The sequence below is a fragment of the Carassius carassius genome, chromosome 47 (genome assembly GCF_963082965.1).
Source record: "Carassius carassius chromosome 47, fCarCar2.1, whole genome shotgun sequence".
In the NCBI taxonomy this organism is placed as follows: Eukaryota; Metazoa; Chordata; class Actinopteri; order Cypriniformes; family Cyprinidae; genus Carassius; species Carassius carassius.
The window spans coordinates 5,063,937-5,082,415 of record NC_081801.1 but is presented as its reverse complement, the minus strand read 5'-3'; the positions used below and the strand labels follow the sequence as shown (position 1 = coordinate 5,082,415).

The following is an 18,479-nucleotide window of genomic DNA, read 5'->3' as shown; positions in this document are numbered from 1 at the left end:
TATTACTGAGCTTGATTGGCCAGCCAACTCACCTGACCTGAACCTCACAGAGAATCTATGGGGTATTATGAAGACGAAGATAAGTAACATCTGAAAAACAATACAGAGGAGCTGAAGGCCTCTATCAAAGCAACCTGCAGTGCCACAGACAGTAATTGCAAAAGGAGCCCCAACCAAGTATTGAGTGCATAATTAAACCTACTTTGGAGTTCTTGAACATTTCTGATTTGTAAATCTTTTTTTGATTGATCTTTGAGAAAATATTCTATCTTTTTGAGATACTGAAGCTGTAAGTCATAACCATCAGAACTCAAACAAAAAACTCTTTAAATACAAGTTTTTTAAATTAAAATTACAAAAAAATAAAGAACTTTTCCATGATATTCTATTTTTTCATGTACCTGTACTTAAGGGAAATTGTACATATTTTCCCCATAAATATGCTTGTAACCAATTGCTTTAATATATAATTGTACTTGTAATCACTTATCTATCATGCAAATATGCTAATTAGAATATTACATGGCCAAAACATGTATCAGGCACCAATATTTCTGGTCTAGGAGGAATACAAAGGAGTAATGGCCATTTTAAGGACCTGGCGGCTGCCATTTTGAAAACGGGGCCTTTCTTGGAGTCAAATTTTGGTAAACTTTTAGTATGTTTTTAAGTACATTTGATACTACTGTAAACCACTGAGAAACGTTTTGTTAAAAAATGTTTGGGGTGAAGACATTTGCAGCTGACTATTAAATAAATAAATGATAATGCTAATAATTATGCATGTGTATAGATAGATAGATAGATAGATAGATAGATAGATAGATAGATAGATATAACTTACACAGTGAAGACTAATTCATTTACACAATGTATTTCTTATAGCTTTTGTCCTACTGCTTGTAATTAATTTCTTGTTCTTATTTACATTTACATTTATTCATTTAGCAGATGCTTTTATCCAAAGCGACTTACAGATGAGGACAGTGGAAGCAATCAAAAACAACAAAAAGAGCAATGATATATAAGTGCTATAACAAGTCTCAGTTAGGTTAACAGTACACGTAGCATGGGATTTTAAATAATATAATAAATAAAAAGAAAACAGATAGAATAAAAAAAAAAAAAGAATAGAGCAAGCTACAGTAGTTAGAGGTCTTTACACACACACACACACACACACACACACACACACAAAGTTGCATAATAAAAAGAAAATAGAATCCAAAAAGATTAGAAAGGTAGTTTAAAATTTTTTTTTTTTAAGAATAGAATTAGAATAGTGAGTGTTAAAGTTAAAGGGTCAAATAAAGATGGAAGAGATGTGTTTTAAGTCGATTCTTGAAGATGACTAAGGACTGCTCGGATTGAGTTGGGGAGGTCATTCCACCAAGAGGGAACATTTAATTTAAAAGTCCGTAAAAGTGACTTTGTGCTTCTTTGGGATGGCACAATCAAGCGACGTTCACTTCCAGAACGCAAGCTTCTAGAGGGCACATAAGTCTGAAGTAACAAATTTAGGTAAATGGGTGCAGAGCCAGTGGTAGTTTTTTAGGCAAACATCAATGCCTTGAATTTTATGCGAGCAGCTATTGGAAGCCAGTGCAAATTGATAAATAGAGGTGTGACGTGTATTCTTTTTGGCTCATTAAAAATTAATCTTGCTGCTGCGTTCTGGATTAATTGTAGAGGTTTGATAGAATTGGCTGGAAGACCTGCCAAGAGGGCATTGCAATAGTCCAGCCTGGACCGAACAAGAGCTTGAACAAGGAGTTGTGCAGCATGTTCTGAAAGAAAGGGCTTGATCTTCTTGATGTTGAATAAAGCAAATCTGCAGGATCGGACAGTTTTAGCAATGTGGTCTGAGAATGTCAGCTGATCATCAATCATAACTCCAAGGCTTCTAGCTGTTTTTGAAGGAGTTGTGGTTGATGTGCCTAACTTGATGGTGAAATTGTGATGGAAAGATGGGTTTGCTGGAACCACAAGCAGTTCTGTCTTGGCAAGGTTGAGTTGAAGGTGATGGTCCATCATCCAGGAAGAAATGTCTGTTAGACAAGCTGAGTTGCGAATAGCTACCGTCGGATCATCAGGATGGAATGAGAGGTAGATTTGAGTGTCATCAGCATAGTAGTGGTATGAAAAGCCATGTTTCTGAATGACAGAACCTAATGATGCCATGTAGACAGAGAGGAGAAGTGGTCCAAGAACTGAGCCTATCTGATAGGTAAGACTCAAACCATTGAAGTGTGGTTCCTGAGATGCCATTTGCCAGTAGGGTTGATAGGAGGATCTGGTGGTTAACAGTGTCAAAAGCAGCGGACAGATCAAGCAGGATAAGTACTGAAGATTTGGATTCTATTTAATCTCTGACTTTGTTTTATATAATCAGGGGTGCACATAAGTGGTCTGCAGGTCCGCATGCGGGACCAAAATAAAAAATGCGTTATATAAATATGTTCTGACAGCGCATTTGCGTACCAACATGGTTGACAGCTGTTAATACACAATTACCATTTTAGATCACAGACTGTAGTATATAAGTTTTATTTTCAACCTGAAAGCATAAATCCAGGCTATGCCTACCGTTTCAAAGCACAATGCAGAACTGTCTGTGACACTCTTTAATCAGCAGCGCTAAATCCGGAAGCGCGTATACTTACTTGCCGGCTACCCGCCAAAATAAAAGCATGCTGATTTAAGTTTGAATATGATGATGATGATAAATGCTTTTAATGTATTTATTTTCAGACTCTTTTATCCAAAGCGACTTAAAATTGGAAATTACATAAAGCGATTCTTCTTAAAGAGGCAAACAAAGAAATTAATAGTAAATATTAGCATTTTATTATTAAATTTACTGTAAAATAAATGTATTTGTATTAAATACTAGGACTGCCTTTTATTTTTAATATTATCACACACTATTATTTAGTTTATTTACTATTATTTTTTTTGAAAAAAATTAAATAAAGTGCAATAATATTATACCTATTATTAAATCATTTTTTTTATAGTTATATTTAATGGGTGACGCTATATGCAGTGTGAGGACCAAACCAAATCTCCAGGTTCTCTTATGAGAACCAGGCTGAAAAAGTTATGTGCACCCCTGAATATAATTACTATTTTGTTGTATTAGTTTGATATCAACATTGGTGACAAGGATTATTAAAATCCTATTATCTCAAAGATCCTTATATCATAAAAAAAACTAATTAAAAGAAAAAATAACTACATCAAGATATATATCGTTATTGGGATATAAAATTTCTCACATTGTGATATAAGATTTCGGTCATACACACCCTACTTGAGTGTGTGGCAAAGACAGAGTGACAGCACTATTTTTCATGCAGTTGGAAAGAGCTAAGAGTTCGTCAGTACTGCAGGGACTGAAACAGTTAGAGCGCAGGCTATTTTCAGTGATGACTAAACTCATTCTCACATGGGGGTCTGTTGTCCTAACAAGGTCAAATGTGACATGAGTCATGGTGAAAAGGTTAATACATGTGCTCTTACATTGAGCTGTGGAGTTCAAATGTATAATTTATCAGTCAAAAATTCCAGATACGGTCTTATTAAATTAGTATTTATAGATATTTGTATGCAACAATTGCATATACTTTTTGCTATTCTTTTTATATAAAAGCATTATAGATTGCTTTTAAAACATTAAACTATCTACGCACACTTCCATTCAAGAGTTTGTATTTTTAAACTCCTCAAAAGTGACAGTAAATATGTAAGGTTACAAAATATTTGTTAAATAAACAGTTCTTTTGAACATTTTTATTCAAAGCATCATGAAAAAAATTAAATTGTACACAAAAATACAGAGAAGCACAACTGTTATCAACATTTATAATAATAATAATAATATAAATATTTTTCGAGTACAAAATTAACATATTACAATGATTTCTGAAGGATGATGTGGCACTGAAACCTGGAGTAATGATCAAATAAGTGCAGCCTTGGTGAAAATATTTCTTTAAAAATAAAATAAAAAAAACAAACACTTTAAACAATACCTATTTTAAATCATTATAAACCCTTTACAAATATTTGTACAGTTACATTTTACTATTTAAATAGTATAATAGTTATATCTGAGGTAAATGTTTCAACTAATTGCATTCAATGCCATCACATTTATGCCACTGATTAAATACAATAAAGTCAACATAATAATTCCATTTATTCATTCAATATTCTATGAACCTACAGTAAGATCTTGAGTTAGTTTTTAATATGAAATATTCACCACATTTTATACACAATGCCCTGATTACTACTCATCATATTGCCTGCATGGTCCCATTCTTGCCTTCTTCCTCTCATTTCCTGTACACTCGCTAATAAAACTTGAAAAATAAAAGAAAACAAACATCAATTATACGCTAAAGATCTGTTTACAACTCACAAACAAAGTGATTTTCAGGTAAATGGTAATTAACACACAAAGCTCTGTGCAACATACACAATGAAGATGCTGCCAAGTAATTAATCAGTATTTTTACTAAGTTAGAAGTGTAGCTTTTCCAAGCAGTGCACAAATTATTGGTAAAGCAGGACGATTCTGTCACACTTTTACAAGTAATCTGAACATGAACAAACAAACTTATAGCATTGTGCAAATGAAACTAGTTTATAGAAACATATGCCATTCATAACAGCAAATAATGAGCAATAAACAAATCACCTAAGACTTCACCCATGATTGACAGAAGCTTGGAACTTTGCTGCAAACATGTAGACAGGATGAGTGGACCTCTGCCAAGCCAAAACCTTGAGGCTAATCCACAGCAAAGAGAGACGTGGATCAAACTCTTCAATTTTTTGGCAAGTATGTCAACATTACTTTTTAGCTATACCAACATGCTCAGTCACATTCTATTTGACCTGATTGTTAAAACACATGAATTACAAGATGTTTCAGTGCCCAACTAACAGGTCTGGACAGCTAGTAATACTGTAAGTCTGGCAGAAAATAAAATAATGCTAACACCCATTTGCACAGATTTTGTGTCAAACTACTTCACCTTTAATTATACACAGCTCATCATATGTGATGTCTGACATTATCAATGCAAACATAAAACGTTAATATAAATTCTAGGTAGGTAGATTCTAAATTCTTAAAAAAAAAAAAAAAAAAAAAAAAAAAAAATCACAGCCCCAAAGCAAAGATGCAAAGAGAGATAATTATCCAAGCCTAAATTTGGATAAAGGTCTGTTTTTGTAGTACTGAAACCTGATCACAGAAGAGGAAACAAAGGGGAACGGGAGCACTTATAAAAGGATCACAAAAGGTCATTACTATCATTTTGATAAAACGACCGTCGCAAACAAATTTAACTATGGCAACTAGGCTACATTCAATGTAATGAACAATATCAAATCAGAAAATAAAATAAAAGATTATACACAATCTTTAAATTTTTTTCTTTACATTTTTAGGATAATTCTCAACACCAAGAGAAATGCAACTAGTAAATGAAAAACTGAAACAAAATGCAACTCTGGACCATGTTCAGCATTAAAATAGATAATGGTTTGACTAATTTTAATTAATTATTACTCATTTTGCTAGTTCTGCGTTTGTGTCCAAATAAAATAGTTCATCATTTGAATGTGTGCCAGGTTGACCATGTAAATCAAACAATTCTGATAAATTTAAAATATAAAAATCACTTAAAGTGATAATCTTACTTGTCCTTCCAGTTACTTTCATCAAATAAACAAATATTTAATATTACATGTATATAGATGTTTTGTTTACATTTTATTTATATGAATATAAATTATATTTGTAGAATTGTATTTGCATTTACAAAAGGCCTATAATTCACTTAAAACTCTATAGAGTATGTGTCATATTTACACACCACTAAGGGACACAAAAGGCTACTGGTTTCATAGAATGATCAATGAATCTTGCAGAGAGCACTTCACAAATGAATTACAATCTAACAGAATGACATTTTACTGTAATTCACTTCAATGGCCTAGTGCATTGCCCTGGCACATAATGCCACAAAGAGGAAAGATTCTTAAAGCTTGGCACTCATACACAGAGACAATCAGGAAAGGACAACCCACAGAGAGCTTTCAAGACAAAAAAGGAATTCAAAGCCATCCAAAAATTGTATTGAGTCCTTTGTACTAATAAACAACAGAACTAAATATTTAATGCATTATGTAACAGTGAAATGCAAGTTCACTTGACCTGGTGAGACCAGAAAGACATCAGGAAAATGAACAGGAAACTGCACATCTTGCTTAAATTGTTTTTTTTTTATGAATATATCTATAAATACCACAAACTTCCAAACGTGGCATAAAACACAGTACCTAGGCCTATAAAAACGTCATTTTTTCCCTTTAGTACACACTGAGGAATCCACAAACACAAAGAAGTGAAATGAATTGAATCAAATAATTTCATATTGAACTCAGAACTGGTTTATTACAAAAAGTCACGCAACGGTATAATACTGCAAATAAAATAAAGACTGCCTATAGATTTGGTTTATGGCTGCCTCTGAGAATGAGAAGAATTCTCACCAAGCATGCTCATGGTGATATATGAGACTTAACAGATATACATGACATTTATAGTGCTTATTTGCCAATGCTCTGGCATATCACAAGATATCCTGCTGTGATACTCCTATACCAGTGTACTTTGTTACATATCATGAGCCTAAGAAGAAAGCCAGCACTATCCGCTGGTTGAGATTTAAGACCGCTCTATACATTGAATATTAAACCCATTAATTTGGGTTTGTTTAGAGCCACCCGTCAAATGTAATATTCATCCAAACTCTCTAATCGGAAAACTGCTCACACTGGCTTTGCCTCAGGCTCTTTCTAGTTGGAAAACATAAGTAATTAAATTCAGAGAACATCAGTCAATGCCTCAGTGTCTCAAATAACCACTGCTTGACATCATCTGAAATGAGCTGAATAACATGGCAAAGAATGTGTTATGCAGAAATGTAGTTTTTAATTTACAAAGCGTCAATAAATCCAGTGGATATTTCTAGATAAAAGCAAATTATGTCTTCCTATCCTTCATAACTTTAACTACGTGCTTTGTTAACATGGTTAACTCAAAAATGGCTTTGGGGAGAGAAATACTATATAATTTTTCTGTTTCTCAAAACAATGGAGAAATTATTGAAGACCACCCAAAATAAATGACAAGGAAAATTTCACTTATTTACAGCTCTGTCAAAAGGCACTTAGAACCTTTACAGCCTTGAAAGTGCAAGGAAAATAGGTTCATGCAGAATGCAAGCTGCAACATATGGTTTCACAATCTGCAACTTATGCAATAATTTTATCATAGAACAAAAATTTGATTAACAGTTTCCTTTCTCTTGTGATTGGCCATCATTTACATACAGCTGAAGACCTCTAACAAAAACGTCAAGTTGCTCTGGTCACAAAGTGTTTTAGTTAACTGCATCTGCTCTAAATTGTTCTCAAAATGACTGACATGAGAACAATAAAAACAACAACATTCAACGCAGGCAGATATCAATCTACACCCAATGCAATTGCTTACAGGTGGATCAAAACACCTGCCAAGATGGAAATCATCATGGATGACATGGAAATTTCATCAAAGATTTCTGTTTTTTAAGACTGATGCTACATTGTTTCCCTTTTGTGTTATGTGGTAGGGTACAGATAGTGCTAGCTCTGATAAAGAATTAGCTCATGAATATTTAAAGGATAGTTCACCCAAACCTCCTGTATGAGTTTCTTTCTTGTGTGGGAAACAAAAGAAGATATTTTGAAGAATGTTGGTAACCTAACAGTGGCTGGTAGTCATTGACTTACAAGACATTTAGGGTTCCAACCTGCCCTAAACAATTTTAGATTTTAATAAGCCAAAATTGCAGCTGTACCACAGTAGATGTATATCAGCAATGGGAACACATTTGTTTGCATTTTGATTTGTGATTTCACTGGAACAGACAGTGAACCACATAAAAGCAAAAGGGCGGTAGAGCACACAGCTGTGTGTTGTAGAAAACATGGCCGCTCTACGCCATCTGTGACAAATGCAACAATAACACAGTAAACAAGTTACAAAATTCCAGCAGACTGCCACACTTTACTAAAAATACAAAAAAAATGCAAAAGTCTAAGAACCAGAGATGTCAAAGACCCCACCGTCCCTTCTTTAAATGACGATAAAAAACAGAGGTGTGATAACTTTGGGATGGATAGCAGGAAATAGTGATGCACCATCAGCAAACGAGAATGAGAGCAAGACCAGAGATCCAAGGCATTCATACATCACTGAGGAATGCAACACAACAAAAACAACACGTCCTCTCCCCCGCACGCCTGCCAAGATATCCCAAACAGCACTACAAACTCCCTCTTGACTGTTCTCTCAGATAGTGCCAAAAATAGGTCTTCATTTTCAGGCAACTACTGGAAAAAATGGTCCTTAAATGACAAGATTCCCAAGTCTGTCTGATGTCTAGATGGAGAGAGATACATTTTACATTCACTTTAGCCGAGAGGTTTCTCAATGAGCTGAGGCATTGACTTATTTATTCTCAATGACTGGCAGAACCTAAGCAGGGAAGGCTCTGCCAAATGGCAATGTCTCTGGGGGTTGAGATTCACCAGTTATACATGCAACTCATCCCGAAACAAGAAAAGTGCTTGTAAACAGTGCCATAAGTAGGTGCTCCATGACTAGACAATTAGTTATGTATTACATGACTTCAGTTGCACTTGTTCTCTTCACAAAGTACATAAGTGAACTGTGACTTAAAGGGTTAGTTCACCCAATAATCAAAATTATGTAATTAATAACTCACCCTCATGTCGTTCCAAATCAGTGAGACCTCCGTTTATCTTCAGAACACAGTTTAAGATACTTTAGATTTAGTCAGAGAAGCATCGAAAATACATTTTGGTCCAAAAATAGCAAAAACTATGACTTTATTCATCATTGTCTTCTCTTCCGTGTCTGTTGTGAGAGAGTTCAAAACAAAGCAGTTTGTGATATCCGGTTAACAAAAGAATCATTCGATGTAAACGGATCTTTTTGAACCAGTTCACCAAAGAGAACTGAATCGTTTTAAATGGTTCGCGCCTCCAATACGCATTAATCCACAAATGACTTAAGCTGTTAACTTGTTTAATGTGGCTGACACTCCCTCTGAGTTCAAACAAACCAACATCCCGGAGTAATGCATGCACTCAAACAGTACACTGACTGAACTGCTGTGAAGAGAGAACTGAAGATGAACACCGAGCCGAGTCATATAACGAACAAAAGTCTGACTCGTTCTCGAGTTAAGAACCGTTTCTGTCAGACGTGTCTGATTTGAGAACCGAGGAGCTGATGATACTGCACGTGTTGTGTGATTCAGCGTGAAGCAGACTGACACACAGAGCATCTGAACCGAACTGATTCGTTTGGTGATTGATTCTGAACTGATTCTGTAAACCGAAGGCTTGAATCAGGGGCAATCATCGCCAATGACGCCATTACGTCGAGCGTAAAAGAACCGGTGAACCATTTTCTTCAACCGGATTATTGAATCGAACTGTCCGAAAGAAGTACTAGTGATCCGAAAACCGATGCAACCGGTTCTTGACTCTTGAACGAGTCATTGTTTCGCTCATTATCTGGCTTGGCTCGGTGTTTATCTTCAGTTCTCTCTTCACAGCAGTTCAGTCAGTGTACTGTTTGAGTGCATGCATTACTCCGGGATATTGGTTTGTTTGAACTCAGAGGGAGTGTCAGCCACATTAAAAAAAGTTAACAGCTTAAGTCATTTGTGGATTAATGAGTATTGGAGATGCGAACCGTTTAAAACGATTCAGTTTCGATTTGGTGAACTGGTTCAAAAAGATCCGGTTACATCGAATGATTCATTCGCGAACCGTATATCACAAACGGCTTTGTTTTGAACTCTCTCACAACAGACACGGAAGAGAAGACAATGCTGAATAAAGTCGTAGTTTTTGCTATTTTTGGACCAAAATGTATTTTCGATGTTTCAAAAAATTCTAACTGACCCTCTGATGTCACATGGACTACTTTGATGATGTTTTTCTTACCTTTCTGGACATGGACAGTATACCGTACACACAGCTTCAATGGAGGGACTGAGAGCTCTCGGACTAAATCTAAAATATTTTAAACTGTGTTCCGAAGATAAACGGAGGTCTCACGGGTTTGGAACGACATGAGGGTGAGTTATTAATTACATAATTTTGTTTATTCGGTGAACTAACCCTTTAAGTGCTGTGGATATCCGAGATTGAGATATATTTGGGATAGGTAAAATACACTATTTTCAAGTGTATAATCACTTATATCAATTTACTCCACAATCAAAAGCATATAACAATTGTGTTACTAATATAAAGGGAATTGTAGCTGACTGGTCATGGGATTTCAATATAGGGGCAGCTCACCTACTGTAAACAAAAACTTAGTTTTTTAAAAACTAAAGGGACTGTACTCTTTATATTATGCAAATACACAGTATACAAAAAAAGTTATACATTAACTCTAGCATTCAAGTTTGAGTATTTAGTAAGGATGCATTAATTTGATCAAAAGCAGTAAATACATTTATAATGTTACAAAAGATTTTTTTTGTCAAATAAATTCTGTTTTCTTATTATCAAAGAAAAAAATGTATCACAGTTACTACAAAAATATTAAGCAGACTAATGGCTACTGAAAATTCAGATGATTCGATAAAGGAATAAAATTACTTTTTAGAAAATATTAAATAATAATAATAATAATTCACAGTATTATTGTATTGGAGTTCAAAACATTAGGTTTTAATAAACAAAGAAATTAGGTAATGGGAATTGGTTAAACAGCAACAGGGTTGACTAAATTCACTACATCAGGCCCCAGTTATTCAGGTTGTTGCCCTTCGACCTTCTAATTGCGTGAGCAAACCATTACCGGCCTAACCATGAATCTGTATAATTTTGATTAGTGAGACAAAACAGACCACCATTGCTTAATTACAGCAAGAATTTGGCAATTAATAACAAAATTACGTAAACTTGCTGTCTGGAAATTATTATATTATCGAGTAGCTGTTTATTAAGCCATTCAGTTTCCCTCCTAGCTAATTTTGGAGCCATTCATAGCAATTTATATGATTTTTTGATCTACTTTACAGATCAATATCCTAACATTTCATTATAGTCCTAAAATCACATGAGCAAATCTGTCTGAGGTTGACGTAATTTGTTTAGTTGTCAATAGGGCATCACAATTTTCACCTTGGATGATTTCTGGTATTTTGAAGAAAGTTCACAAACACATCTGAATTCATAGCTTACAGCTGTGTACACACAGCAACACAGCATCACCAACCAGACCTGCATTGAAAGAAACAGAATCCATGACAAGATGTGGAAAACAGAGAGAGAAAAATATAAAAGGAGAGTGCTAGAAAACAAATGCCTTTTTCCACTGCCACTACTTTCATCGGAATTATCACAGAATCCATCAGGGACTTGTGTAAATTCCAGAGGTTGTTGGGTAACGCATTCAGTTTTCTCCATGCTTTGACTAGCTTGGCTCAACTGATCCCAAATAAACTTTGGCTGTGTCCCAACTAGAATTAGTCACTCGATCTAGCACGTTCTGAGCAGGCTAAAGATGTTCTTCAGTGGACATTCATTAACTTTTTTGGTTTTTGGAGAGGACAATGAGGGTCATCTCTGTCATAAATAGCAGCCGGTTAAAAAGCTTATAAATCAGCTTTAGTGGTGTTGACTTGGTGGTCAGTGGTCCATTTGATTTAAGCATCTACAGAACTCATGACTCACTTGTGCTTTAAAAACATACACATTCAGATGGAATCGCAGCCCCTGCTTGAAATAATTGTGGCTATAAAAACACCCCATATTACTGAGACTATAACCAGAGCTTTGTATGAGGAAACAAGAAGGAATTTGTATGATATTCAAAAAAACAATACAACAAACAAAAGACACTGACCACTGTTTGATCTACTGCCATTGATCCCCACAGTCATCGTAAAGACACAACAGAGAACAATGCAAAAGATTTCCTGTTACAGTAAAATCATCCTTTTCGTTTCATGGGTCAACAATACCAAGAACCGATTCCCTGGAATTTAACGAGCTGGTGGTCAAGACGCTTTGTTTGACAGCATTTGGCCTGATGAGCACTTTCACTGATTCAAACCATCTGGTTAGCTTAACCAAGGAGGGCATTAATCACTATAAAAATGCATAATATTTCTGCTTAAGTCATAAAATTAAATGTACAGGAATCCTGAAGGGCAGATGCTCTGAGAGTTATTTGCATCAAATACTTCCAGCTTGTGTCTATTGAGTATTAAAAAGATGGACAAACCCTTCATGAAATGTTCGTTTGAAATAAATCATGCTTAAATAATTTTGCAATTAGCAGACATATTACATCTTCAGGCTGCGCATGTGTTGCCTTTAAATTAAATTTGTTCCACATTTCATAAGTGTTAATCTAGAAGACAGAGTTCAAGCTCATAAAAATAGTTTAGGTAAACTGTTTCTGATTAAATATGAACCCTGGCAAAGTCTAAATCAATTAAAAGTTATGGATTTTAAAAATCCAAACAACTGCAAATAGCCTTGCACAATTCTAACTTTTTTTAATTGCTATTTTGAGTTTACGTCTCGCAATGCAAGCTATAAGCTATATATATCTTTCAATTCTGGCTTTACAGAAGTTCAGTTTACATCTGACAATTAAATTTTTTTTCCCACAATGGATTTAAAGAAAATCAAAAAAGGTAATTATGATTTTCTTATCTGATAATTTATCTGAACATCTTGCAAAATCAGAGTTTTCTTCAGAATTTCTTCAGAGTCCGCTTCAATTATCTTCTCCTCAGTACAGTCCTTCGACAAAAGAAAAAAAAGAAAATCCTTGCCTAAAGGCAACATTTGAAGCAAAAAAAAAAAAAAAAAAATCTAAAAAAATCTAGACATCACACTGAAGAACAATGTTTTAGCATAACTATGAATTTCAACTTCTGGTTATTCCACAGAGTATGTTATCGGGCTACTGTTTGTCCATACAATGAATTTTCAGTTAGAAGAGATTATAGAAGTATTTTGGAAAACCTTTGTCCTTCAGCTTTAAGTCCCAAATCTCATAGTACTTCAACAATCAATCCTGGAGCTGTTCAGTGGTAGGTAACCAGTACCCTTGTGAAGCCATGCTACAGGTTTCAGTTTACCGTGCTTATGCCAGACACATCTGCATTTGCTCAAAAGAGCTTTTAGACATGTCTGGGTTGAAAAACCCCAATTATATCTTGTTTCTTTTAATAGACACTTCTGGAAATAAACTCCCTTGATACCAGTGGACATTAAAGATGAACTAGAGGGACAAGAAAGACATGCGACTGGACTCTAGAGACTTCCCAGTTTGTCTAAAGCTTCAGCCAATAATTAAAAAGCTTTCTTCTGGCGACAAACAAGTGCTTGTGGTCAGATGAACTTCATGTTTAAGTTCATGGCTGGTTTTCAGTCCTAGAGGAGTTAGTGAGAGGAAAACAAACGTGAGGTTTATATGATATGGCCTTTGTATGTTTGATTCCCTTTGCCTTTTGGCCTGGAATGCTTCAAGAGTGTAGAAACAGGCCTGAAACCACCAGAAATATTTGGAAGGACAACCAAGAACCAAGTTCTCCAGAAACACCTTCAGTATGTTCTGGAAAGGCCCGTTCTGATCCAATTTGATTTGGCTTCACAATGTTGTCCCTGATCCCAGTCCTGAGAAACAATACATCTATTAATCCAAAACTACAGTACTAACTATATGCTGCAGTTCATTTAAGATGAAGACCTATAAATTCTATGGCACAGTATCAACAACTGCACAGCAGACTTTCAGAATACACTTCTTTCCCTTGTAAAGCTATTTTATTAAATTATATTAACTTATAAAATAAGATAAATAAAATATAAAAAATTATTTAAATTGTGGGTTGTTTTCATAAAGGATGCAATTAATTTGATAAAAAAAAATTAGAACATGCAGTATAATTCAAAATTTTAACAACTGACTGCCCTTATTCGGATACAAAAGTTATCCATTAGCCACAATTATAGATATTTTCTGCCAATATTTTAAGCCAATAAGAGCTATAAAATGAACACCCAATGAGAGGCAGAACAATTTAGCGCTACATCCTTGGCCAGTTTTGCAACCATCCAACTCCAGGATGGATCACAACCAAAGAAAATGTCACACTGTGATGCATCAATGTTCTCCTCTGTTTGACATTATGATATTCAAGAGACAAACCCTGGCTTGCAGGCATGTTTTTAGCACAAGAACAGATGCACAGATCATCAGATCAGATCAGAAGCATCAACTGAATAATCACAGACAAATATTTCCTCATCACATCATGAGTTTGAGAGCCGCCAAGCCACAAACGCAAAGAGGTGTGGTGGCTTAGGCCTGTTAATTTACAATGAGCTCATATCAAATCTCCGTCATTTTAGTGATCTGCATATGAGCAAATGGTAATGGCAAGCCTGCTCACATGAAACCCAGTGTGCAAATATTCACACTTGAGAGACTCAGGGACTCCACAGGTCACCGGTGTTGGTGCACCACACACGCCAAGAATTCACAAGGACAGGCTTAACAGCAATTTTGGCAAGTCTTTCAAAGCATCGCACATCAACGCCTGCTGAAATAAAAATCCTGTAGTAGCTTGTGCTTTAAGTTGCTACTTCCAGCATGCAGGTGGAATGAAATGCACAAAAGGGTGACAACTAAGAAGTAATGCAAAACAGAGAAAAAAAATCCTTAATCTAATAGAATTAATCTTAATTCTATTCTACATAAAAAAATTAATAATTAATTCCGAAAATGAAAACGGTCTTCCATGGACCAAAAGAGAAATGTTGAAACAAAAAAGTAGACCAGTGACTCAACCCGTATCCTTGTTAACTTGGATGGCAAGTACATTCATAAAAACTTCTCCTTTTGTGTTAAACATAGGAAAGTCAGATGGTATTGAGGGCAAGTCAAGTTACCACGGTAAAGCTGAGGAGTCTAGGTCTGCTTTGCATTGGGAGCCAGCTTAAAGTTCCAGCATCATAATGAACACAGGATTATTTTACATGCCCATGCCACTTTATGGGAACAAAAACAGCACTCTCAAGGAAACACTTAATCAAATGATAATCTGCCATATTTAAAAGTCTGTTTTAATCTACAAAAAAATATGAGTGTCATATATATGTCACGTATATATATCATGATGACTGAGTCAACAAATCAATCATTTACAATTTAAAAATTTGGCTCTCATTTTCTATCTCTAAACTCAGTTCGTTCCTCCATTGCCACATCAGAAATGCATAAAGCACAGCTAGAGTCTGTGTGTATTGCTGGTGATGTAGTTTACCATGGTACATTAAAAACGGGCTGCCTTCAAAAATAAAGTCAGTTGTACAATTTCAAACTCAAATCATAAAACAACTAAACATATTTCTTGGCAGCCTACCTGCAAACTAAATTTTCAAAAAAACTTCGTGCAAAACATCGCATAAAAAATGTAAAATAATCATGATAGACATAAGATAGACAAACAGGACACTTTATTTGTCCCATATGGGAAATCAGCCCGCTTCAATAAAAACAAAATGTTCACATTACGTACATACATTAGAAGAGACAACATATATACATAATCATGCACAAGAACCTACACAATGCTAAGAAAGAAAAGTAAACAGTCCCTTACCTGTAGCATGTGGTCACCTCTCCTGTGGATTTTACGCACGGGTATTCCGTCGTTGCGATTTTGTTCTCTGAACACACTTCTCTGTAAGACAAAGGAGCCGTCAGCTGTTTCTTTTTACGTAAACAAATCTGCCTCATGCGCAATAATTAAACTTTCAGTCCTCTGAGCTCGTGTAAAGAGCGAGCTGACAGCACGCGCACTGCACGGGTACTTTACCTGTCCACATCCTCCTTCCACGGCGTTCCCAAGGAGAACAGTATCACCACCACAGCAAGTCTGAGAGGAGTTCCTCTGCCCGTGTAGCTCATTTCAGACACTCTGAGGTGCTAAAAAAAAAGATACTTCTCCGTTTCAACTCGGCGTCTTGGAGTTCAGCGTTTCTTTGAGGAATTGAGAGAGTATTGATTGGTTACCTCCTGCGAAGCTCCACGCGCAGATTCCCAGCGGCCCCTCCCACTTGATCAACTTCCATAGGTTCAGAAAAGCAAGTTATGAATTTAATATTTAATAACTGCAACAGGTATCCTAACATTAAAAAACGTTCTTGTGGGGGAATCCTTATGATGTGGGATTTTAGATAAATATTATTTAATAATATTAATATTAAATACTATTATTATAATAGGCTACGTAAAATAAACTATATCAGTGCACAGTCATATATAAATGTATGCATATATCTGTGCTAAAAAAATGGTGTAGAAATAATTTTCAAACAGAAATGATAAAGAAACAGCAATTTACACATTGAATTAAAGGAAAAATTTTGAAGAAAAAACTGAAATAGTATTTTTTTGTAAAACATGCTCCAGTAATCTTTTTTTTTTTTTTTACATTGTACATACATATTTACTTATTGTACAGTACATGCATAAGTATTTATTTAGTTACACTTTTTATAACTACTTAAGGACACAGATCAAATATGTGTGTGTGTGTGTGTGTGTGTGTGTGTGTGTGTGTGTGTGTGTATATATATATATATATATATATATATATATATATATATATATATATATATGTGTGTGTGTGTGTGTGTGTGTGTGTGTGTGTGTGTGTTTGCTAATATGTTAAACAAACATATGTCTCTCAATGAATTATAATAAAAATTACATGTATAATAATTCTAAAATAATTTGAAAAAGTCTAGCAGAAAGGCTGTCAAAGATAGTTGACAAAGTAGTTGACATTTAACCTATCCTAATTAAATTATTATTTTTTATATATGTGAAATAGTAAATATAGAATTATTAAATTATAAAATAAAATAAATACCCTGCAATCACTTGATTTTAAGCTCTCACATTGATTGCTCTCTAAGGTTAAACTAAGTAAATGAGACCGTGTTGGCAAACTGAATCCTTGTTTTGCTACAAATCTTCATCCTTGACCTCTGAATGATATGTAAGTTGTTTAGGTACCCAAGTATCCCTCAAGGCCAGGGGACTTATATTGTGTTGAAACTTAAAGTTATTTCTATGCTAGAGCTATGACATCCTGAACTTTTGAATTTTAGTTGTGGCCTCTAATGAACTGAAGAGACTTATTGAAAGTCTCGCCCCCTAGTGGCTAACAAACAGCAGCTGTTTCTTGTTTGTAGTCCTCACAAAAAATGATCTCCAAACCCAACCATCTGATGAGCAATAAATTAAGATGTTCTAGCCAGCAAACCTTTCTGATGACTAATCTCCCATGTCTCATGAGTAAGCAACTCCAAATATACAGACAGTGTTGATCTCAAGTGCTTGAAAGCCCAGATAAATGATCTGCCTTCAAAAGGACGTGCTTCCATAGAGCTGTTTGCATGATGCTGCTGATGAATCTTGGCTGAGATTACTTTCGTGCCTTGTTTTTTTGTAGTAATAAACCCTCCTTGTCTTTTTGTTTTCACACTTCCATTGCAATCCAAGCAACAGATGATTTAAGACACATGGTTGACGTCATCAGAGCCATTGTCTATGGAGACTTTAAAGGAACACTTCACTTTTTTTGAAAATAGGCTTATTTTCCAACTCAGAAATGACCAAAGAGTTACCCATGGTAAGGCAGCAAAGTTTATAGTTCATAGACATATCGGACTAGAAAGATCACAGCTTTTCATTTTCTGTTGGTCTTAGTACATGATGTAACTACAGAAGAGTTAAGTTTTAAATAAGAAAAATATAGAAAGTCTTTGGTCATTTTTGATGCTTAAGGTCTAATCAGATTCAATGATCTATGCTAAGCTAAAGCTGAAGTGCTACCTTTAGACTCAGAGATTGGCTGAATGGATTCGAAAATGGTAAAGCTCAACTGTTTAACTCTAGGGGAGTTGGAAAATGAGTGTTCCTTTAAGACAAGTATTAAAAGTTCACTCTTTTTTTCGATCTTATAAAAAAGAACTATGGCTGAATGTGAATAAATTATCCTACAATCCTATTAAGATCAAAATTATCCCTATTATTTGCACAAAAACTCTCCTTTATCATGTTTTCTTATCACAGCATGATTGTGGAAACAACATTTTAAATTTCATTGACCAGGGATTTGTTTTCAAATTCTGTCCAGCTGTTTTCATTCAATTTTTTTGTCTCAAGTGGTTGCATAATTCATGCTATGCTATTCGAACACCCCAAAACTATACAGAACAAGTAAACAGAGCAAATGAACAGAGTTTTCAAACATAGAACACCTGCTCTT

At 35.0% G+C, this 18,479-nt stretch overlaps 1 protein-coding gene across 2 annotated transcripts in view; it reads right to left on the bottom strand.

The window, feature by feature from the left end:
- LOC132130047 (collagen and calcium-binding EGF domain-containing protein 1-like) overlaps positions 1–16,123 on the bottom strand; it is a 54,969-nt gene extending 38,846 nt beyond the window's left edge. Inside the window, exons 1-2 of one of the 2 annotated variants that reach the window (XM_059541664.1) lie at positions 16,017–16,123; positions 15,801–15,881 (exon numbers count right to left, since the gene is read on the bottom strand). In XM_059541664.1, the coding sequence (XP_059397647.1) occupies positions 15,801–15,881; positions 16,017–16,108 (173 nt within the window). In that variant the 5' untranslated portion in view covers positions 16,109–16,123. Of the gene's footprint in view, positions 1–15,800; positions 15,953–16,016 lie in introns of those variants that run through there. The other variant, XM_059541663.1, reaches the window with a different exon arrangement.
- Positions 16,124–18,479: the final 2,356 nt, after the last annotated feature.